The sequence below is a fragment of the Salmo salar genome, chromosome ssa23 (assembly GCF_905237065.1).
Source record: "Salmo salar chromosome ssa23, Ssal_v3.1, whole genome shotgun sequence".
NCBI lineage: Eukaryota > Metazoa > Chordata > Actinopteri > Salmoniformes > Salmonidae > Salmo > Salmo salar.
Window position 1 is genome coordinate 28,111,704 of NC_059464.1, and position 25,319 is coordinate 28,137,022.

Here is a 25,319-nt window from a genome sequence, read left to right on the forward strand (position 1 = left end):
ATATGGTGCAGTCACAACGTTCTCTCGATATCTTAATCAATGCTAATTTGCCTTGGCTCCTGAACGTGTGTAATATTGACTGTCTTGTAAATAAATAAATGTCTCTATAAAAGTACATGTTGACCCTTTTGAGATGGTTACCTTGGTAACGGATTGGAGCTTTTGTGAGGAGCTGCACATGTCACGTTGGCTGCAAGCTGACCCTGGGGAATTCAGCTGTTGGATACACATGCATTTTTTATGAGTATATACAGTGTTCTGCTGTTCCACATTCCCTGGGAGAGAAGCTTCGCTCACCGGGGCCACTAACATAGACACAAATGACAACTTTCATTTCAAGAATTCAATGTGGCTTCCCTGTGGCTCAGTTGGTAGAGCATGGTGTGTGCAACACCAGGGTTGTGGGTTTGATTCCCATGGGGGCCAGTCCAAAAAAAAAAAATGCATGAAATGTATGTATTCACTACTGTAAGTTGCTCTGGATAAAAGTGTCTACTAAATTACTAAAATGTAAATGTAAGAAATAAGACCGAGCTGGCTGATTTATTAAGATCTTCAGTCACGAATAACCCCCCTTTACAGGCAACATCTCCATTGATGAGTATATTCTCAGAAATGTTCTTGAAAATCCAACAAAAAAATACATATTTTATTTCTTAAAATGTTAAGCCATTGAATCTCTAAGCTGTCATACGGATTTTTTTTAAGATGGTCATAATATGGATAATTTAGCTATTTGATTTTGAATTTAAGGACCACTTTAGATATAAAACAAATATACAGTACCAGTCAAAAGTTTGGACACCTACTCATTCAAGGGTTTTTCTTTATTTTTATGATTTTCTACATTGCAGAATAATAGTGAAGATATCAAAACTATGAAATAACACACATGGAATCATGTTGTAACCAAAAAAGTGAAATTCTTTAAAGTAGCCACCCTTTGCCTTGATGGCAACTTTGCATGCTCTTGGCATTCTCTCAACCAGCTTCACCTGGAATGCTTTTCCAACAGTTTTGAAGGAGTTTCCACATATGCTGAGCACTTGTTGGCTGCTTTTCGTTCACTTTGCGAACCAACTTATCCCAAACCAATTGGGGGTTGAGGTCGGGTGATTGTGGAGGCCAGGTCATCTGATGCAGCACTCCATCACTCTCCTTCTTGGTCAAATAGCCCTTACACAGCATGGAGCTGGGCTTTCGGTCATTGTCCTGTTGAAAAACAAATGATAGTCCCACTAAGCGCAAACCAGATGGAATGGCGTATCGCTGAAGAATGCTGTGGTAGCCATGCTGGTTAAGTGTGCCTTGAATTCCAAATAAATCACAGGTAGTGTCACCAGCAAAGCACCTTCACACCTCCTCCTCCATGCGTCACATTGGGAACCACACATGCGGAGATCATTCGTTCACCTACTCTGCGTCTCACAAAGACACGGCGGTTGGAACCAAAAATCTCAAATATGGACTCATCAGTCTAAAGGACATATTTCCACCGGTCTAATGTCCATTGCTTGTGTTTCTTGGCCCAAGCAATTCTGTTCTTATTATTGGTGTCTTTTAGCAGTGGTTTATTTGCAGCAATTCAACCGTGAAGGCCTGATTCACACAGTATCCTCTCAACTATTGATGTTGAGATGTGTCTGTTACTTGAACTCTGTGAAGCATTTATTTGAGCTGCAATTTCTGAGGCTGGTAACTCTAATGAACTTATCCTCTGCAGCAGAGGTAACTCTGGGTCTTCCTTTCCCGTGGCGGTCCTCATGAGGTGCAGTTTCATCATAGCACTTGATGTTTTTTTTTGCGAATGCACTTGAAGAAACTTTCACATTTCTTGAAATTGAAATTTTCCAGATTGACTGACCTTAATGTCTTAATAAAATGACATACCCAAATCTAACTGCCTGTTGTTCAGGACCTGAAGCAAGATATGCATATTCTTGATACCATTTAAAAGGAAACACTTTGATGTTTGTGGAAATGTGAAATGTATGTAGGAGAATATTACACATTAGATCTGGTAAAAGATAATACCAAGAAAATAACATGCTTTAAAAAACCATCACATTTGAAATGAAAGGCCATAATGTATTATTCCAGCTGAGGTGCAGCCACACCAGTTGCTGACAGGTGTATAAAATCAAGCACACAGCCATGCAATCGCCACAGAAAAACATTGGCAGTAGAATGGCCTTACTGAAGAGCTCAGTGACTTTCAACATGGCACCGTCATAGGATGCCATCTTTCCAACAAGTCAGTTCGTGAAATTTGTACCCTGCTAGTGCTGCCCCAGTCAACTGCAAGTGCTGTTATTGTGAAGTGGAAACATCTAGGAGCAACAACGGCTCAGCTGCGAAGTGGTAGGCCTCACAGAACGGGACCGCCGAGCGCTGAAGCGTGTAGTGTGTAAAAATTGTCTGTCCTTGGTTGCAACACTCACTACCAAGTCCCAAACTGCTTCTGGAAGCAACTTCAGCACAATAACTGTTTGTCGGTAGCTTCATGAAATGGGTTTCCATGGCCGAGCAGCTACACACAAACCTAAGATCACCATGCGCTATGCCAAGCGTCGGCTGGAGTGGTGTTAAGCTCGCCATCAGTGGACTCTGGAGCATTGGTAACGCGATCTCTGGAAGTATGTCAGGAGAACGCTACCTCCCCCATTGCATAGTGCCAACTATAAAGTTTGGTGGAGAAGGAATAATGGTCTCAGCCTGTTTTTCATGGTTGGACTAGGCCCCTTAGTTCCAGTGAAGGGAAATCTTAGCGCTACAGCATACAATGACATTCTAGACGATTCTGTGCTTCCAACTTTGTGGCAACAGTTTGGGGAAGGCCCTTTCCTCTTTCAGGACAACAATGCCCCCTTGCACAAAGCAAGGTCCATACAGAAATGGTTTGATGAGATCGGTGTGGAAGAACTTGACTGGCCTGCACAGAGCCCTGACCTCAACCCCATCAAACACCTTTGGATCGTATTGGGAACGCCGACTGAGAGCCAGGCCTACTCGCCCAACATCAGTGCCCGACCTCACTAATGCTCTTGTGGCTGAATGGAAGCAAGTCCCTGCAGCAATGTTCCAACATCTAGTGGAAAACCTTCCCAGAAGAGTGGAGGCTGTTACTGCAGCAAAGGGAGGACCAACTCCATATTAATGCCAATGATTTTGGAATGAGATGTTCGACGAGCAGGTGTCCACATGCCTTTAGTCATGTAGTGTATTATACTCAAGAGTTAGGCCTCACTTTAGAGTAATTTGGAATGACTCGCCTAGCAAACTAAATCTAACCAGCAGAGATGTTCCCATAGAGCTGAGAGAGAGATGGAGATGGAGCTGAGCAGGTGTCCTCGATCCTCACCTCTGCAGAATCTGGTCCTCTGTCATGTGGTTTCCATAGCACCCTGAGCAGAACTCACTTGTATTAACACACGATACTTTAATGCTTTTATTTATCACTTCTTCTTTTTCTCTCTGACACTTGGCAAGACTGGGTAGAATAGAATAATACACATTGTACTGTGTACAAAATTATATTCTTAATAGAAGCTTAATCAGCTGCATACAATTCAACAAGTGATACATTTTCAATTATAAATTGGGTGGTTCGAGCCCTGAATGCAGATTGGCTGACAGCCGTGGTATACCATGGGTATGACAAAACATTTATTTGTACTGCTATAATTACGTTGGTAACCAGTTTATAATAGCAATAAGGCACCTCGGGGGTTTGTGATATATGGCCAATATGCCACGACTAAAGGCTGTATTCAGGCACTCCGCGTTGCGTCGTGTTAAGAACAGCTCTTAGCCATGTTATATTGGCCATATACCACACCTCATCTGGCCTTATTGCCGGGGATCAAGTGTGTAAAATGTTTGTGGCTTTATCAGCCTGCTTTATATACTAGTGTGGAGATAAAGTAGCCTTATCTTGTCTGGCTGATTCTGCTTTCTCTCTGCTGCCTGTCTTCAGCCCCCCTCTCTCTAAATTCAATTCAAAAGGATTCATTGGCATGGGAAACATATGTTTCCATTGCCAAAGCATGTGAAATAGATAATAAACAAAAGTGAAATAAACAATATAAAATGAACCGTAAACATTAAGCTCACGAAAGATCCAAAGGAATAGGGGCATTTCAAATGTCATATTGTGGTTATATACAGTGTTTTAACAATGTGCAAAAAATCTACATAAATATGGGTTGTATTTGCAATGGTGTTTGTTCTTCACTGGTTTTCAAATTCTTTGTGTGTCTGTGCAATCTGAGGGAAATATGTGTCTCTAATATGGTCATACATTTGGCAGGAGGTTTTGTGGGCAGTGTGCGCATAGCCTGTCTTCTCTTGAGAGCCAGGTCTGCCTACGGCGGCCGCTCTCAATAGCAAGCCTATGCTCACTGAGTCTGTACATTGTCAAAACTTTCCTTTATTTTGGGTCCGTCACAGTGGTCAGGTATTCTGCGGCTGTGTACTCTCTGTTTAGGGCCAAATAGCATTCTAGTTTGCTCAGTTTGTTAATTCTTTCCAACGTGTGAAAGATAATTACTTTTGTTTTCTCATGATTTGGTTGGGTCTAATTGTGTTGCTGTCCTGGGGCTCTGTGAGGTCTGTTTGTGAACAGAGCCCCAGGACCATCTTGCTTAGGGGACTCTTCTCCAGGTCATCTTTCTGTAGGTGATGGCTTTGTTATTGAAGGTTTGCGAATCGCTTCCTCTTAGGTTGTTGTAGAATTTAACATCTCTTTTCTGGATTTTGATAATTAGCTGGTATCGGCCTGCTCTGCATGCATTATTTGGTGTTTTACGTTGTACACAGAGGATATTTTTTGCAGAATTCTGCATGCCAATTTGGTGTTTGTCCCATTTTGTAAATTCTTGGTTGGTGAGCGGACCCCAGACCTCATAACCATAAAGGGCAATGGGTTCAATAACTGATTCAAGTATTTTTAGCCAGATCCTAATTGGTATGTCACATTTTATGTTCCTTTTAATGCCGTAGAAAGCTGACGTTTTGGCTGAGGTATGTATAATTTTTTTGTGTGCTATAGGGCAACGGTGTCTAGATGGAATTTTGTATTTGTGTGCCAGGCAACTGGATCTTTTTTTTTGGAAAACCATTATTTTTGTCTTACTGAGATTTACTGTCAGGGCCCAGGTCTGACAGAGTCTTTGCAGAAGATCTAGGTGCTGCTGTAGGCCCTCCTTGGTTGGGGACAGAAGCACCAGATCATCAGTAGACATTTGACTTCAGATTCTCTCGCCCCATTGGGAATTCTCACATACACAGGCAGCTGAGCCTAGAGTCCTACAGGTCTGATCTGTGTGAAGAGGCCCTATATAATCACTATTATACTTCTATGAGAAGCCCTCTGTCTGTAAGCTATACAGCCATAGTCATCAGAGCAGGGATCCCACTCAAAGGCTCTGATTAGGAGACACATGAAGCTGCTGGGTATTTCTAAGGGTATTTTGTGCTATATCACTGGCTTAATAGATTTGCTGCTCAGACAGCCTCTTCCCTGCGTCTTGATTGGCTGCTGACACCTCTCTGACCTCTCTGTGGGCATGACCCCTGATGCTGTGTTGTTGAGAAGAGCAGAGGACAGGAGAGGGAACTGGCAGCTGCTGCTGTGTTCCTGGAAGTAGAAGTGGGGAGATGATAGAGGGATTTCACTGTGACCTTGTCTGATATGTACTCCTGAGAGCCCGGTGCCATACAGGATTTATGTCTCCCAAGCTGAAATGTCATTCATCTCTCTGCTCTGCCCAACTGCATCTGGAAAAGAGGCTCTTTACAAGGCACTCTGATTGAAACAAGGTTGTTTGTCTCCTTTACAATGGGACTACAGAACAATACAAAGACTAATAGATGGAGAATGTGGCTTCTGGAAAGCAGGTTGTTCTGCCTGTGCCATGTCTATTGTTTTTGTTTGGGTGGAAAACAAAGATGAGTGGTGGGCCCCAGCCTGTTGGCTGTGGAGTTGCTGCTGGCTGGTGCAGGCTGTGAATCATCACCCAGCTGCCCCTGGTCTCAACCTGCCCTGCTGACAAAATACACAACTTTGTAAGTTACAGGAAATTCTTGATTTGTACAGGGACCGTGTAATTCACAGACTACTTGTATTTACATAGAGCAGCCCAATGTTTGGGGACAATAACAGCTTTACAAGATAATTGCTGCGTCTTGGTATTTTTGTGGTATTTAATGTTGTATTTAAAATGAATAAAATCTGAAAAACTAAAAGGATGAGCAAGTGCCTTGTTAAATTGATTTCCCTGCATTTGTGATGCTGTGACTACTATGGGCCTGAGTTACCAGCAGAGGCTGAACAATAGCTGTATTGAATGAGCTTCACAGGATTGAGTATGATAGAAATACGTTTTATTATCACAAGGGTACATTCACATTTTTACCACTACTTAATCAGAACTTTCATTATCTTGGGGGATTGATTGACTTCTTTTTACAAGACCCCTCTTATACAACCTCCAAGAGAGAGGAATATGGCCTTGCAGACACTATAAACTCAGATACAATTCAGGTCTTACCTCGTCCTTACATGGAAATAGACATACTCACATTCAAACTCATTCTCTTAAATCATTTTGAGAGCAGACGGCAGAGCAGCTAATTATTTTGTGCAAATTGTCTTCACACAAACATGTTCCTCACTGTGTTCGTTGGCCCAGTGGGGATGTGCAGGTAGTCTATCAATATTTATTAGTAAGAGACTATGGTATGAGCCCTGATATCTACCATTGACTTTCCCCAGTAAATCTCCTTTGCCCAAGAAATATAGCTATAGGAGTTGTTGTCAAGAGCAGAATATGACATTTTTATATGTGTGAAATGACTCTATACTTCACATTGGTGAATTAGGACTGTGTGGGACTGGCAGTGAGGTAGGCTAGTATTACTGTGCTCTATAACAGTGTGAATGGGGGCTTTGACTTAGGTTGGCTAATTGCACTTAACTTTATCGGAGACAATTAAGAGCCTGTTTAACGAGTGTGGTTTAGCATGGCTGCGGCTAATTCCATTTAATCTTCTGCGGTGCTGTCCTGACCTAATCAGCAGGTTGGCGATACAAGGGCCAGGCAATGGTGAGATTATTTAAAGCAGAGTGGGTCAGAGGAACGCTCGGCTAGTTTGTTGTCTCACTTATCTCTCTCCTTCGTCTCCCCGACCCCTCCCCCACTACAGTGCAGTGTCTGGAGATGACAACTAAGAGGAAGATCATTGGGCGCCTGGTGCCGTGCCGGTGCTTCCGGGGTGAGGAAGAGGTCATCTCAGTGCTGGACTACTCCCACTGCAGTCTGCAGCAGGTGCCCAAGGAGATCTTCAGCTTCGAGCGCACGCTGGAGGAGCTCTACCTGGACGCCAACCAGATCGATGAGCTGCCCAAGGTGGGTTCTAATAGGGCTTGGGCCTGAGGCCTGAGGCCTGAGGCTGAGGCTTGGGTCTGAGAGCCGGGGTTGGGGCCTGAGGGCCGGGGTTGGGGCTGAGGCTGGGGCTGTGGGATGAAATGGGTGAAGTGTATAAAAGGGGCTCTGTAAAGTCATAGTTCAGACCATTTCCCCACATTACAAAGCATGGCATAATGATCGATGTCAACATTATCTCAGCTCTATGCACTCTCTCTCTTCATTTGGCGCTCAGTGTTGATTGTCTAAATGAGTTGCCAAGCCAACCAAACCCCCACAGACCAAAGAGTGGCGTAATGTCCTTCCTGTCTGTAAATGAGCTGTTAATAAAGCAGAGAGAAAAACGCTCAGAGAGGGAGAAAGAAGCTATGTGTTCAGGAGAGAAGGGGGTTGGTTATGAATAAGCACCATGGACAGCTCCCAGTCAATGAGAGAGCAGTTTAAGAGTTTCTTTCCAATACACTATATTTTCAGAAATGGTGGACAATTTACTTTTATTTTTTCAAGAATTTATGAAAGTGTGTTTTTTCTTCACTTCAATGACAGACATGTATTTGTTTGAAATCTGTCACTTGATGGTTTCATTTCAGAGAGACAAATAATCATGTTTTTTTTTTAAATGCTATATGTCTGACTCACTCTCAGGGAAATAAGTAGTACTGCTAGGTTTTACACAGTCAAATGTAGCAAATAACTACATTTTTTTTAAAATAAAGAACTGTACAAATGATACATTTGTGACCTCAGGCCAGCATCCTGGAGTCACCTCTTCACTGTTGACGTTGAGATTGGTGTTTTGCGGGTACCATTTAATGAAGCTGCCAGTTGAAGACTTGTGAGGCATCTGTTTCTCAAACTAGACACTCTAATGTATGTGTCCTCTTGACCAGTTGTGCACCACTCCTCTTTCTATTCTGGTTAGAGCCAGTTTGCGCTGTCTGTGAAGGGAGTAGTACACAGGGTTGTACGAGATCTTCGGTTTCTTGGCAATTTCTCACATGGAATATCCTTCATTTCTCAGAACAAGAATAGACTGATGAGATTCAGAAGAAAGTTCTTTGTTTCTGGCTATTTTGAGCCTGTAATCAAACCCACAAATGCTGATGCTCCAGATACTCAACTGGTCTAAAGAAGGCCAGTTTTATTGCTTCTTTAATCAGAACAACATTTTTCAGCTGTGCTAACATAATTGCAAAAGGGTTTTCTAATGATCATTTAGCCTTTTAAAATGATAAACTTGGATTAGCTAACACAACGTGCCATTGGAATACAGGAGTGATGGTTGCTGATAATGGGCCTCTGTACGCCTATATAGATATTCCATAAAAAATCTGCAGTTTCCAGCTGCAATAGTCATTTACAACATTAACAATGTCTACACTGTATTTATTTGAATGGACAAAAAATTTGCATTTCTTTCAAAAACAAGGACATTTCTAAGTGACCCCAAACTTTTGAACGGTAGTGTACATTTGACATTTTATTCATTTTTAGTCATCTTACCCAGAGTGAGTTACAGTAAGTGCATTCATCTTAAGATAGCTAGGTGAGACACCCACATATCACAGACAAATATACAAAGTTCATTCCTGCCAAACAATGGAGATATAGAGTTTGAGAAAAAAAAAAACATTTTATACACACAGTTCAAATATATGAATAACAAATCAGAGAACAGTAATATTTCGCACATACATGAAGCAATAATTTCTGACAAAAAAAATACAAGTGTGAAAAATTGGTGGATATACTGTAGCGTTTTGGAAATAAACTCTTCAGTTTCTCAGAGCAATGTAGCGTATGGGGGGGTAGTTACAGTGGCACTCTGTGCCTGAAGCCCCCACTGAATGGACTTGCTGACTTTTATCTAACCTTCACATTGAATAAAAAACAATACATTCAGTGAATGTAGCTTTCATTAATACTTTCAAAGGAGATCTATTACAATCTAGATGTTCTGAAAATAGTGTCATCGTTTGAAATAGAAACCCCTGGATGAATACATCATAGCATTCATTACACTTTTAACATTCAATGAAGGTCAATACAACATTGATGAATTTCAACAATTAATTGTCTGAATGTGTACAGTGATATCCTTTTGAGAGGTTCCGTGGAATTAATGAGTTATTATTTGTTTTAAGCATTTCCCAGTGTATTGTGTTCCTCAACCAACTCCCAATTAGATACGTTAAGTCATGGTTCTCAGTGAGGTTTGTTCAGGGTCTTTGTGAAGAGAGCTCAGAGCCAGTGTGGCACCTCACAGGGTTGCATAAGAACCAGGCATTGATAGATCCAAAGTGTGTGGTCTTTTATGTAAATGTGGCTTGTGTATATCAGAGTGATGCCTTGGGCAAGACTGGACAACGCTGGCTCTCCTGACCCTCTCCAGTCTCCATTGATGTAGATACTCCCCCTCTGGCTATTATAGCTCTTAAAGAGTAATGGCCTCTCATAATGGGCATGTTACAGTAATGTCCTTACTGGACTGTAATGTCTCCCTGGCTGTCTCAAATGACGTCCTCTTCCCTATGGGCCCCGGTCAAAGGTAGTGGACTGTATAGGGAATAAGGTTCCATTTGGGATGCAGACCCTTAGAACTTGTCCCCCTCTAATCTCTCCTCTACATGGAGAAAGGAATCAACTGCTCTAATCTCTCTTTTACATGGAGAAAGGAATGGACTACAGAGATGGGAGGAAGCGCTTGTTGATACTGTATTGGCTGGCTTTGAAAAAAAAAAACATCTGTACATTTATGAATGTAAACAATGATCTTCATTATTCATGTATACAGTTAGAATGGTAATTGTTAACCTGTTATCTCAAACATACTGCATATGGCATGATGCACATGCACACTAACTCGGCATAGCACCCTTTTCTCCCTCCCTCCCTCCCTCCCTCCCTCCCTCCCTCCCTCCCTCCCTCCCTCCCTCCCTCCCTCCCTCCCTCCCTCCCTCCCTCCCTCCCTCCCTCCCTCCCTCCCTCCCTCCCATCTATGCTTACTCTGAGGAGGACTGATGTGTCTCTCTCCCTCCCTCCTCTATGCTCCATCTCTCTCTCTCTCTCCCTCGCCCTCTCTGAGGATTGATGTGGCTCTCTCTCCCCCTCTATGCTCCATCTCTCTCTCCCTCGCTCTCTCTGAGGAGGACTGATGTGGCTCTCTCCCTCCCTTCATATAGAGCTGTGGACTACTAATGTTGTCCTACAAGGTTACTCAACTGAGAGTTGCTGCTCTTACAGTGATCAAGGGGAAACGTGTCAGAACATTGAAAAAGACGTTGCCTCAGCGTTTCTCTCATGTTTCGCATTTAACAACAGCACAGCAGGATCATTAGAGACCGGCTTTATTGAAACTCAGCACATGAAATCTCACAAAGTCTACACTTTTTCAACTCAGCAGGCTAAGAGATTAATATAACACCAGCATGACTTGTGTTTCTGTTCTGCCCCTCTCTCTCCATAGCAACTATTTAACTGTCAGGCTCTCCGTAAACTGAGCATACCTGACAATGACCTGTCAAACCTGCCAACCACCATAGCCAGCCTTGTAAACCTGAGGGAGTTGGACATCAGTAAAAACGGTAAGCGAGTGAAATGTGATGTCCACAGGAATCTCTGCTAGTTTCTACTCTGATATATTCTAAATTGTCGACTCTCTACTGATACTGTCACTCTAAATAATAGCATGATGTACAATATGACGAGGCATGAGTGTTAAAAATGTGTGTTCATTTGTTATGAATGACAAACATGTTTCCATTTCTTCTTTAGGTATTCAAGAGTTCCCAGACAACATTAAATGCTGTAAATGCCTATCTGTTGTGGAGGCCAGTGTAAATCCTATTGCCAAGTAAGTGAAGAGAGAAGGCTATCATTGTGGTGGGATGGCTGTAGTCTATAGGGACAATGGTAATGCTGTATTATCATTGCCAACAGCTGTGTCTGTTGCTTTGTGCCAAGCAACAATCACAGATTACCTCAATAAAAAACAACATGAAAATGCTTTCAGTCAAATTGGCTGTAGAAATACATTTTTTATATATATTTTTTAGTCACCTCATGGCAACTTTGAAATTAACTGATAAACAGAATGAGGAAAATAACTACATGGGAGACTGTTGTATTTGTGTATCTGATGCTTTTGGCTGAATTGAAATGATTAGCATATAAGAATAGAAACAATTCCTTCACTGTTTATGTAAGACATTTAATTCCTGCATTGTGTAAATACTGTATGCCATTTGTTAAATATTGAGTAGTTTCCTGTCCTTACAGAGGGTAATGCAGGTCTCTCTGCGAGTTCTTGACATAATGTGCCTCATGCTATAAAATACATTGGAAAACCATAAGGGAGTTACCCCTGAGCAATACGTCATACATTTTGCATTTGTTGGTGGGAAATCATAGGTTGACAAACAAATGGGTCCTCGTAGATTCTCTTTCTACCTGCCTCTCTCTTTCAATTCAATTCAAGGGGCTTTATTGGCATGGGAAACATATGTTTACATTGCCAAAGCAAGTGAAATGGATAAACAAAAGTGAAATAAACAGTAAAAAGTCAACAGTAAATATTACACTCATTATTTCCAAAATAATAGAGACATTTCAATTGTCATCATATCTATATACAGTGATGTAACGATGTGCAAATAGTTAAAGTACAAAAGGGGAAATAAATAAACATAAATATGGGTTGTATTGACAATGGTGTTTGTTCTTCACTGGTTGCCCTTTTCTTGTGGCAACAGGTCACACATCTTGCTGCTGTGATTGCACACTGTGGTATTTCACCCAATAGATATGGGAGTTTATCAAATTGGATTTGTTTTCAAATTCTTTGTGGGTCTGTGTAATTTGAGGGAAATATGTGTCTTTAATATGGTCATACGTTTGGCAGGAGGTTAGGAAGTGCAGCTCAGTTTCCACCTCATTTTGTGGGCAGTGTGAACATAGCCTGTCTTCTCTTGAGAGCCAGGTCTGCATACGGCAACCTTTCTCAATAGCAAGGCTATGCTCACTGAGTCTTTACATAGTCAAAGCTTTCCTTCATTTTGGGTCAGTCACAGTGGTCATGTATTCTGCCACTGTGTACTCTCTTTTAAGGGCCAATTAGCATTGTAGTTTGCTCAGTTTTTTTGTTAATTCTTTCCAACGTGTCAAGTAATTATCTTTTTATTTTCTCATGATTTAATTGAGTCTAATTGTGTTGCTGTCCTGGGGCTCGGTGAGGTCTGTTTGTGTTTGTGAACAGAGCCCCAGGAACAGCTTGCTTAGGGGACTCTTCTCAAAATTCATATCTCTGTAGGTGATGGCTTTGTTATGGAAGGTTTGGGAATCGCTTCCTTTTAGGTGGTTGTAGAATTTAACGTCTCTTTTCTGGATTTTGATAACTAGTGGGTATCGGCCTAATTATGCTCTGCATGCATTATTTGTTGTTTTACATTGTACACTAAGGATATTTTTTCTGAATTCTGCATGCAGTCTCAATTTGGTGTTTGTCCCATTTTGTGAAAACCATAAAGGGCAATGGGTTCTATAACTGATTCAAGGATTTTTTGCCAGATCCAAATTGGTATGTGAAATTTGTGTTCCTTTTGATGGCATAGAAGTCCCTTCTTGCCTTGTCTCTCAGATCGTTCACAGCTTTGTGCAAGTTAGTACCTGTGGCACTGATGTTTAGGCCGAGGTATGTATAGTTTGTTGTGTGCTCTAGGGCAACGGTGTCTTGAAAGAATTTGTATTTGTGGTCCTGGAAACTGGAGCTTTGTTGGAACACTTATTTTTTGTCTTACTGATATTTACTGTCAGGGCCCAGGTCTGACAGAATCTGTGCAGAACATCTATGTTCTGCTGTAGGCCCTGCTTGGTTGAGGACAGAAGCACCAGATCATCAGTAGACCTTAGACATTTTACTTCAGATTCTAGTAGGGTGAGGCTGGGTGCTGCAGACTGTTATAGTGCTCTTGCCAATTTGTTGATATATGTGTTGAACATGGTGGGGTTTAAACAGCATCCCTGTCTCACCCCACGGCCCTGTGGAAAGAAATGTGTGTTTTTTTTGCCTATTTTAACTGCACATTTGTTCTATGTGTACTTGGATTTGATAATGTGTTTTCCCCCAACACCACTTTCCATCAATTTGTATAGCAGACCCTCATGCCAAATTGAGTCAAAAGTTTTTTTGAAGTCAACAAAGCATGAGAAGACTTTGCCTTTGTTTTGGTTTGTTTGTTTGCCAATTAGGGTGTGCAGGGTGAATACGTGGTCTGTCATACGGTAAATTGGTAAACATCCAATTTGACATTTGCTCAGTACATTGTTTTCACTGAGGAAATGTACAAGTCTCCTGTTAATGATAATGCAGTGGATTTTCCCAAGGTTGTTGTTGATGCATATCTCATGGTAGTTATTGGAGTCAAATTTGTCTCCACTTTTGTGGATTTGGGTTGTCAGTCCTTGGTTCCAAATATTAAGGAAGATGCCAGAGCTGAGGATGATGTTAAAGAGTTTAAGTATAGCCAATTAGAATTTGTGGTCTGTATATTTTATCATTTCATGTAGGATACCATCAACACCACAGGCCTTTTTGGGTTGGAAGGGTTTGTATTTTGTCCTGTTGTTCATTCAGTGTAATTGGAGAATCCAGTGGTTTCTGGTAGTGTTTAATAGCTGATTCTAAGATTTGTAATTGATCATGTATATGTTTTTGCTGTTTGTTCTTTGTTCTTTGTTATAGTGCCAAAAAGATTGGACAAGTGGTTTATCCACACATCTCTGTTTTGGTTAGATAACTCTTCGTGTTGTTGTTTGTTTAGTGTGTTCCAATTTTACCAGAAGTGGTTAGATGCTATGGATTCTTCAATTACATTGAGTGTATTTCTGACTTGCTGTTCCTTCTTTTTCTGTAGTGTATTTCTGTATTGTTTTATTGATTCACCATAGTGAAGGTGTAGACTCATGTTTTCTGGGTCTCTATGTTTTTGGTTGGATAGGTTTCTCAATTTCATTCTAAGGTTTTTGCATTTTTCATCAAACCATTTGTCATTGTTGTTGATTTTCTTAGGTTTTGTGCTTGACATTTTTAGATTTGATAGGGAAGCTGAAAGGTGAAATATACTGTTTAGGCATTCTGCTGCCAAGTTTACACCTTCACTATTACAGTGAAATGTTTTGTCCAGGGAGTTGTCTGAAAGGGATTGAATTTGTTGTTGCCTAATTGTTTTTTGGTAGGTTTCTACACTACTTTCCTTCCACCTATAGCATTTCTTAATATTGTGCAGTTATTTTGGCTTTGATGCCTCCTCATGATTGAGTATTGCTCTGTTTAAGTAGACTGTGATTTTGCTGTGATCTGATAGGGGTGTTAATGGCCTAACTATGAACGCTCTAAGACTCTGGGTTGAGGTCAGTGATGTAATAATATTTTAAGATAAATACACAACGCAGAGGACTTAAGGTCAAGAGGGAATTAACGATCAATGGAAATAGTTGTTTTTCTGTAATAGGGAATTAATGATTAATGTGTCAGAGACATGGGAGGAATGTCAGCCTGGGACTCATAGCTACATGTGGCAAGTTCTCATTGGTTCAAATTGTCTATACATTGAGCCTGAAATGGGATACTTGTTATCTGGCCATTGGCCCAATTATATTGCCAGGAATTCTAATTGGTCAACCACAGGCTAGGGTTGGGGGAAAAACTACATCGTGTCACTTAGTGCTGTGGGGAGAATCACTGAGGACAGGGAAGAATGACCATCTACTTCCCAGCATAACAACTATGATTTGTTCTCTTTGAATAAACCTATTTTTCTCCCCCTGATTTGCTTTGGGGTCTGTGTTATTGAAGAATAACATCAACTGCTAATAGTGATAAAGTAATCTACAGTACTACGGCCAAGGGATGAGCAGTAGGTGTACCTACCATAGGAGTCTCCTCGAAGCCTACCATTGACTATGTACAGACCCAGCTTGCGATAGAGCTGCAGGAGTTGTGACCCATTTTTGTTGGTTGTTTTGTCATAGTTGTGTCTAGGGGGGCATATTTGGGAGGGAATACTGTCACCTTCAGTTAGGTGTCTGTCCCCCTGTGTGCTGAGAGTGTCAGGTTATTGTCCAGTTCTGGCATTTAGGTCGCCACAGACTAGTACATGTCCCTGGGCCTGGAAATGGTTGACCTCCCCCCTCTAGGATGGAGAAGCTGTCATCGTTAAAGTATGGGGATTCTATTGGGGGATATAGGTAGCACACATAAGGACATTTTGCTCTGTTGAGATAATTTCGAATCCCCGAGCTGACAAAGTAAAAATCTGTCGTACTGCCCCTGAACAAGGCAGTTAACCAACTGTTCCTGGGCCCTCATTGTAAATAAGAATTTGTTCTTAACTGACTTGCCTAGTTAAATAAATTAAAAAGCAAATAAGCATACCCCCTCAGTCTCTTTGCTGTTAAACACCTGGTAGTTTGGTGGATGGGACTACCAGCTCTCTAACTTAAAAGGCAACCAGTTGGTCCGTCTCGTCTATAGAAGGGGCATAGGTCTGATCTGGGGGGGCCTATATAGGGTTTGGCCAGGGTTTGTTTGGGGTGGTCTCAGCTGGTTGGGGTGTGGCTCGTGAAGCGGTGGTCTGGGTGTAGGTCCTCTTGGCGTGGGTTCTCTTGGTGCAGGTTCTTCAGGAGAGGGTCTTGCAGGTTTGGGAGGGTGTCTCGCTGGTCTGGGCGGGGTGTTCGTTGCTCCTGTGTGAGGTGCTGGGGGCTGCGGTTGAGGGTGACATCCTTCCGGGTCCTGGCAAAAGTTCGGATTTCTGCCTTGTAGAGGTGGACCTGGTGGTAAAGGTTGTTCAAGTCTAGGGTGGAATGGTGGGCCAAGTAGACATTAGGTTTTGAGGCACAGTCATGGGAAATGCTTGCGTTCACCTGCTGTATGGTGGCAAGGTGAATGTCTTTTCGTGATAGCAGGGTGGAGATAACCACTTGTGCGTTGGAGAAAGTGGAAGAAGCTTTTTCAATCACTCCGTTGAGTGCTGTGGCCATCCTTTCCTGCTGGGCCCTCAGGTCATTTGTGACCGTGTGAATTATAATATGGCTGGGGGACCCTAGTCTGTCCTCTGACAACAGCTCTGTGGCATGCCTAGTGTTTGGACACCAGAGTTTAGCCAGTTTGTGTTTGGGAAAAAGTTTATTCTCTTGAATGTATTTGCCATTTGAGACAATGAGGAGCACAATTTCTGGCTTTTGTGTGTCCTCAATGGATGTGTGGGGGTTGTCAGGATAGCTATCGGTGGAGCTGACGGGGGCTGTTAGGAGGGGGTGGGGTCTGTTGGGTTGGTGGGTCCTATGTTGTCGGTCCCATTGTGGTGTTGAGGTTGTGGTCCGGTCTGAGGTGGGCTGTTTTGCTGGCTTCTCTGGGGGAGTGTCTGTAAGACCTCAGCTTTCTCACCTCCTCCTTCAGTGCTGTTGTATGCCTCTCTCTCCTCCTTCACTGCTGTTAGCTGTGCCATGTGTTTCTCTCCCTCCTCCTTCACTGCTGTTAGCTGTGCCATGTGTTTCTCTGTTGTTGTGGTGGTCTGTTTTGTGGGTCTGTTCTGTCTGGATAGTGTGGACTAGATCTCTGAGCTCCATGTCTCTCTCCAGTTCTGTGAATTCATCCCTTTCAATGATGGTATGCAGTGCAGTTGTGGGACCTGGGTGTGTTCAGTGCTGGGAGGGTGACTATCCTCATCTGCAGGACAGTTTGAAGAGGTGTGACCAGACTCACTCAGGATGGGCGAGTCGTCACCGAGAGAGAGCTCTCTTTGATCCCGTAAAGGGTCCTGCTGGAACTGCTTGAGCATGCCCTGCACCATTACTGTCCCAGACTTGTACAATTTGACAGAGGTTGTTTCAATTTCCTCAATGTCTAGTATTCTGAGTTTCCACCCTGGGCCAATACCCTCTCTCTTGACATAGGGGTAGTGTGCTCTTATAGCACTGTGCCATGCCAGGGGATGGTCTGCGTGGAAAATGAAGTTGCTTACGTTCCCCTCTTTGTAGCGGTCAGCAAATAGTGTCTCTGGATTGTCCTTGAGGAGCTTCTTTTTGTACTTATTCCGTGCTGTGTAATTTTTTATATCCAAGGGGTACTGTACTGTGATGACATCTGCACAGGGATTATTTCTCTCTCTCCCTTTCCGTCTCTCTCATTGCTCATCTCTCCACTGTAGGCTCCCAGAGGGCTTCACCCAGCTCCTCAACCTGACACAGCTCTTCTTAAACGATGCCTTTCTGGAATACCTCCCCGCCAACTTTGGGAGGTGAGTTCAGACTCCCTTGTTCTGGTGTTGTGGGGCCTAGGGCCCTCAGTTGCAGAAGGAGAGGCCCTCTGTGTATGGATATGGTTTGGATTTAAGCTTTTATTCAGTTACCAGTATGCCTGGGTGGGTTCAAACAGACTGTTCTTCATTCTCTGCACACAACGCCTGGTAAATGTCACTTGCCTGAGGCTTGCATGAATAAAGCAATGGTTTATAGGGACAGATCTAAATGTACTGGGGCGAGGGGCCGTCGTACTCAAGGTGTCCTAAAATTAAAAAAAGCACCCCCCTCCCCAAAGTTATAAATATTTTCACATGACCCTTAATTGAACACCCTACCTCCTCATCGAATTAACTCAAAATAATATTTACGACCACAAATAACAATAACTGTAGCGACCATGTGTTTATGAACGTGGATATCAACTTTGCCACTTCAGCATGCTTTTGTTGCCCAGTCGATGCCACGCAGGGCTACGGGTCAGAAGGTTGAGCATTCGCCGACCACCACAGACTTTCTCTCCCTGCCTGTTTCATTAACCTACGATCAGAGCCGTACGCAGACAGTGATCAGCTGGGGGGAAATCAGATTTTCAACATTTTGATACCCAGTATCGAAGGCTTGGCTTGACAATCTCTGAATGTCATTAAACTTTTTGGTGTTTTGCAACAGATGTCTCTTTCCATTCACCAAGTGCCTGCTGCACAGTTTGGATTGAATGATTGCTTGATCTGGGATTTATTTCCATTGTGTTCCTTATTTTTTACATAAATACATATACAATGAAATATATACAGACACATTATAGAGATAGAGACGAAAACATTCTCAACCTCCAGATGAGTATGAGGGGCGAGTTTAAGTACAATTCTTACAAGCGTTTTTGGCTGGTAGCTTATTCTTTAGATGTTTTGGGCTGCTGGTGAACCATGATGTGCAGGTATAATCAAAGGTACACTGGACTAGCACACTTGGCAGAGTCTTTAGGGTGTCTATAGCTAGGTTTCCATACAATTGGCGACAGTTTAAAATGTGAATATTCTAAAATCTTCATAAAAACAATATGCCATTTCAGAGTTTGGCACCAGATAACATGACAGGGAATATTTTAATTTACCGGATATTTAAGACATTTTATGGACATCCATATGCATTCAGATCCAACCTGGCGCAGCCAGCGCCATCAATGAACGAGGGATGTTAGCCAAATGAGACACATTTACTTTACTAAAACAATAATTGTCCACCCCGCGGTTCAGCTGTCAGAGATTTGCACGAAATGCATCAGGGCATTGCATGCAAAGGCCTATAGGCTTAGGTGTCCACTGTATGATATTCATATTTTAATATAAATATATATATATATATATATATATATATGCATACAGTGGTAGAAAAAGTGCCCAATTGTCATACTTGAGTAAAAGTAAAGATACCTTAATAGAAAATGTAAAAGTGAAATTCACCCAGTAAAATACTACTTGAGCAAAAGTCTAAAAGTATTTGCTTTTAATTATACTTGGGTATCAAAAGTAAATGTAATTGCAAAAATATACTTCAGAATCATAAGTAAAAGTAGAAGCATAAATAATTTCAAATGCCTTATATTAAGCAAACCAGACGGCACAATTTTTTGTTTGTTTATGGATAGCCAGGGGCGCACTTCAACATGCATACATAATTTACGTCAAAGCATTTGTGTTTAGTGAGTCCTCCAGATCAGAGGCAGTAGGGATGAGCAGGGATAATCTCTTGATAAGTGTTTGAATTTGACAATTTTCCTGTCATGATAAGCATTGGGTGTCAGTAAAAAGTACATTATTTTCTTTAGGAATGTAGTGAAGTAAAAGTAAAAAAATATATAAATAGTAAAATAAAGATACCCCAAAAAATGACTTGCTTTACACCACATGTATGTGTGTATAGTCAAAAGTTTGGACACACCTGCTCATTCAAGGGTTTTTCTTAATTTTTACTATTTTCAGAACTATGAAATAACACACATGGAATCATGTAGTAACCAAAAAAGTGTTTAACAAATCAAAATATATTTTAGATTTGAGATTCTTCAAAGTAGCCATTCTTTGCCTTGATGACAGCTTTGCTCAACCAGCTTCACCTGGAATGCTTTTCCAACAATCTTGAAGGAGTTCCCACATATTCTGAGCACTTGTTGGCTGCTTTTCCTTCACTCTTGCGTCCAACTCACCCCAAACCATCTCAATTGGGTTGAGGTCTGGGGATTGTGGAGGCCAGGTCATCTGATGCAGCACCATCACTCTCCTTCTTGGTCAAATAGCCCTTACACAGCCAATCCCTATACGTGTGTGTATAGTGCATATATTTTCGTGTGTGTATGCTTGTGTCTGTGCCTATGTTTGTGTTGCTTCACAGTCCCCGCTGTTCCATACGGTGTATTTGTATCTGTTTTTTAAATCTAATTGTACTGCTTGCATCAGACATGCATTTCTTTGTCAGATGGCTACTGCATCTGCTATACAGATATAGACATACAGAAGGAGGGTAATAAAGATAAGCATTATATTGTTAGATTATAAGAGTAACTTTGGTAGATCTGAAACAGTTCAACTGTCAGAGTCAGTTGGAGCACCGGGGCGAACTACCTTCATATCATAGGCCTGCAGGAGCTAAAGATGAATAATAGCTACACCATACCAAACCATAACAATCGTTTCTAAACTTTATTAAGGTAATATCAAAAGTAAGTCAAGCCGTTGTTTATAGGGAAAATACGAGCAGAGGAGCTAATGTAAACCAGGGAAAAAACGTACTACCCTCCCCTACGCCCCTCCAAAAAACACACAACCCTCCCCTAAGCAAACAAATTGTTTTTACAACCCTCCCCTATTTTGGACCACCGCTCCCCCCAGTCAATTTCGATCTGTCACTTAGCAGCATCTCCTATCTGGTTTGATGATGAATGGAGAAAAAGTCATGATTTATCAAAACAGCAGTGGCATTACTCTTGGGCTCAGTGTAATGGAATTTAAGGTTGGGGTGTCATGTTTTTTTCTCCAATACTTTACTGTCCTATGCATAGCATTAACATCTATTAATACTGAGATGGAAAAAATTGTTTTCTGTCTTGTGTATGCGTGTGTTTTTGACATCCTCTACCTTTCAGACTTTCCAAGTTACGGATCCTGGAACTGCGAGAGAACCACCTGAAAACGATGCCAAAGTGAGTGACTCAGCACACAGAGACCTCACCTCACCAGGGCAGCTAGTGTTAGCTACAAAGGCGTGTTTGATCATGGGATTGAAAGGAAATGTCACAATAAACTAAACTTTGCTCTTTGCCAACATACCTTTCACTGAACTTCATGGGTAACTTGCAGCCAATATCACTGATTCCTGCAAATAGAGAGAACTATCATGCTGAACTTTCTTTGAGTGTTATCTATCCACATGTTAGTAGAGAGTCCTTTATTACAATGTCTGTGTTTTCCCCAAGCACCTAAAATAAATGATATCCCTCGTCCCATTGCACTCTAGCCAGCCTACCCACCTCAGATCTGTCCCCTCTCTCTTATGGAGAAGCTACTGATGTAACCATGAGACGTGTCTGTTAATGAAAGCCCTGACCGTTTTAGCAGCCAACATGCCCATACAGCCCCTATGAATCATCCAACCCTGCCCAAGGTACTACTCCATATGGAAGCCTTCGATTTTTATCATTATCCCTGCACCACACAAACCTTAAACCTCAGCTAAATATTGTCATGAATAATGTGGAAATTGAATAAGTTGAGGTGACTAAACTGCTTGGAGGAACCCTGGATTGTAAACTGTCATGGTCGAAACATATTGATACAACAGTAGCTACGATGGGGAGAAGTATGTCCCTAATGAAGCCCTCTCTGCCTTCTTAACAGCACTATCAACAAGGCAGGTCCTACAGGCCTGGACTGTGTGGTCAGGTGCCACAAAGAGGGACTTAGGAAAATTGCAATTGGCTCAGAACAGGGCAGCACGGCTGGCCCTTGGATGTACACAGAGAGCTAACAATAATATGCATGTCAATCTCTCCTGGCTCAAAGTGGAGGAGAGATAGACTTCATCACTACTTGTATTTGTGAGAGGTTTTGACATGTTGAATGCACCGAGCTGTCTGTTTGAACTACTGGCACACAGCTCGGACACCCATGCATACCCCACAAGACATGCCACCAGAGGTCTCTTTACAGTCAAGAACAGACTATGGGAGGCGCACAGTACTGCATACAGCCATGACTACATGGAACTCTATTCCACATCAAGTAACACATGCAAGCAGTAAAATTACATTTAAAAAACAGATGAAAATACAACTTATGGAACAGCGGGACTGTGAAGAGACACAAGCACAGACACATGCATACCACAATAACATACACGCTATACACACACGTACATATGGCTTTTATGTTGTAGATATGTGGTAGTAGAGCAGTGGCCTGAGGGCACACACTTCATGTGTTGTGAATGTGTTATGTTTTTAAAATTGTATAACTGCCTTAATTTTGCTGGACCCCAGGAAGAGTAATCCATAATAAGTACAAATAGAAATATACACCTCCGGGTGGCCAAATAGCCTGAGTAACATTCCAGGCTGGAATTCTAATGGGCAGATTAGTGTGAGAGCATGGTAAATAGCAGCTTCTAAAGCAAATGCCATCTGTCTCTCTCTGTGCGACGGGTAGCATGTGTCAGAGGAGGGGCACTGTGCTGTGCTGTCGCCAGTCCCTGTTGTTCAGGCCTTGTTATTTGATGTCTGAATGAAATGTGAAGAAGGCCCCGTGTTGGAACGTGTGTGTACAGGTGTGTAGCCAGTGGAGCGCAGCCAATGATGTTGCGATTTATCATAGTGGAGAGTGCTGAGCTGCAAGCCCCAGAGACGGACACACACACTGCTCACATTAGTTGGTGCATGCTGGCTCCCTCAGGTGTCCTGATTGAAAACTATTTTTATCCAAACATGACCAATAAACTTACCCTCACACTAGAAACAAAGTTGAATGAAGTAAACTCTTCCTCTTCCACCTCGGGTGTGGCACAGCCAGGGATGTTTGTTCATTTGTGTAAACCAACTGAAACGTGTTTCCCCTTGAAGATAAGTGTAATGTCCTCATTCAATTAATGAGTTTATCATGTTACCGTGGAGTCATTGGAGGGGAAGTGTATCCTAGAGGAAGGGTATAGATAACAAATAGGCTTTGATATGTTATGAAGGATGGTGAGACATTCTGCCATGAGGGTTCTGATCTGTTAGTTCTCACATTATTGTTAGAATTTACTAATTGCTATGTGGGCCAGCTGCTCTATATCATGACATAAAACAGCAGTATCTGCTTTAGTGATTTGACCAATGGACGCTCACTATTCACCACTGAAGACAAAGGTCCTCTGCAATACCAAGCCAATATAACTAATAATGCTGTGCAAAACATCTTAGATTGAATCATTCTGACATTGCTCTCCCCGGCTGACATTGTGTACATTACATTGCATGGATGAACGAGTCTAATTTGAGGTGTTGCCTGGTGCAATGGAGAAAGCCATTTCATGTTATATTAATCATTAACTAACTGCATTGTTTTGATTTGAGCTGTTTACATTTGCTGTGAATATTATGTGAATGTGTGGGGATGTCTGGCTAGCATGCCATACCCCTCTGGGATGGCACAGTTGCAGGAAGCCTGGTTTGGAGGGAGTGTTGCTGGTGATTGGCCTTTCTAAATGGGGACTTTGTTTCTATGCCAGAATCTGAGGCTCTTCCCTCTTGTTTGCTGCAGGTCAATACACAGACTGTCACAGCTGGAGCGATTAGACTTGGGAAGCAATGAATTCACTGAACTGGTAAGAAAAGAGGCTATTTGAAGACGCCAGTCACATGGACAGCAGCTGTCACCACACAGGCATCCATGGCCCAGAAGACCTGGGGGACAAGCCAGAGCAGGCCCCCCCTCAATCTGCTCTGCACCCTCATTAGGTCTCCAGCATTGCTCCCCCGCCCACTGTGTGTGTGCGTGTTTGGGCGGGCAGGCATTTGTGTTTGCGTGAGTGCGTGCCTGTGGGTGGGTGGTGGGTGTGCAGGCAGGCAGGCGTGTGTGTGTGTGTACACTTGATGCATTATTTACTAGGGTAGCTCAAATGTGCACGACTTGGCACATCAGGACACCCACCACCGAGCACATTTTAATTGGCTGTTGGAGCTGGAGTAAACAATGGCAGGGACTTTATCAAACAATCCAGCCCTGTCCCCATGCACTGTGCTTGATGCTGGCCATGTCACATTAATTTAGTGGTTGTCTAAATCAATCGCCTGGTCTGTAAGCGGTAAATGACCACAGAGTCTGGGGAAAACATTGAGTCTGAAACCAAAGAGTAAGCCATGATTGTGTTTTTTTAGCTAGTGATTTGACTAGTTAACCTTTCTTTTAACCCTCCCTTTTCATCCTATTGGCTATGTTCTCTGGACCGTGTTCTGTGTATTGATCTCACTGATTAGTGGTCCGGAGTGGTATACTACAAAGCAGGATCAATGAGTTAGCCAGTTAACTTTGATAAACAACCAGAAATGACTATTGATTTCCTGGTTCATTAAGAAAGCTAAACCTAGATATGTGTTTTTGGTAGTTGAGTCAAAGAGACCATGCCCGTTTCAACCTTGTCTTTCAAAAAAATGTAAACATGATTTCAGAATATTTAGGCAAGTTAGCTGGCTAACTCATTGATCCTGCATTGTAGTATACCCTTCAAGTTTAGAGCAGAGTAATAGAACAGAGGAGGGAGATAAAAAACAGTCATACTATTCCCAGGTTCTCAGAATGGGAAATGGATGATACACTAGAGAGGTACTGTGAGGGCAAGGTTTGATCAAAATGCTGCATGGTCATTGACCAACAATCCCTGGAATATCTGAAAGGGGGCAATATGAAGTGTGAGGATGCAGAATGCTCAGGGAGGGAGGGAGGCTTTTCAAGGGTGTAACATAACGTCTCCAAGTCATCCCTGGTTAACAAAATCTCACACTGTGCTGGGACTGGGACTGAGGACTGGGGAGCCCTGGGGAGAGCTGCTGGCTGAAGCCATGCATGACATGCTCTGTGCCACAGGTCCCACTGATGCCTTAATTGCGCATGTGTAAATGTGCTGTTAGTGTGAGGCCCGGGCTGCCTCCACAGAGCCCTCTGTCATGCACACAGCAACACCTGCCGCCTCCTCACTCAAGGGGAAAGACAGACCGGCACAAATACTCAGCTCAGAATCACTGAATGAATGTTTTCCTACTCTTTCTCATGCAATAGTCTGAACTCCCAATCTGTGCCCTACTTAAATACAAGCATTTCTCCGTCTACTTATGACCTATCTCATTCTCCCAGTGGTTCCCATCCTTTTTCAGTTATTCTACCACCAACTGATTTTTGCTCTGCCTGAATTACCCCCTCATGTGCATTTTACCAATAGGCCTATGGTCTCATGAGTCTTCTCAAGTACCCCTGGTGGATAGGCCCAGTACCCCCTGGGGTCCTAGTGCCTCTGGTTGCGAACCACTGCTCTACCTCATCCCCATTCAAGGACTCCTGATAGCTT

General features: G+C 42.5%; 1 protein-coding gene across 11 annotated transcripts in view; it reads left to right on the plus strand.

The window, feature by feature from the left end:
• Window positions 1-25,319, plus strand: part of LOC106584340 (leucine-rich repeat-containing protein 7) — a 116,698-nt gene that overhangs the window by 44,988 nt on the left and 46,391 nt on the right. For all 11 annotated transcript variants that reach the window (XM_045706226.1, XM_045706221.1, XM_045706227.1 and 8 more), the window contains 6 exons: window positions 7,207-7,409; window positions 10,894-11,011; window positions 11,202-11,280; window positions 17,633-17,722; window positions 20,869-20,925; window positions 23,519-23,582. In XM_045706226.1, the coding sequence (XP_045562182.1) occupies window positions 7,221-7,409; window positions 10,894-11,011; window positions 11,202-11,280; window positions 17,633-17,722; window positions 20,869-20,925; window positions 23,519-23,582 (597 nt within the window). In that variant the 5' untranslated portion in view covers window positions 7,207-7,220. Of the gene's footprint in view, window positions 1-7,206; window positions 7,410-10,893; window positions 11,012-11,201; window positions 11,281-17,632; window positions 17,723-20,868; window positions 20,926-23,518; window positions 23,583-25,319 lie in introns of those variants that run through there.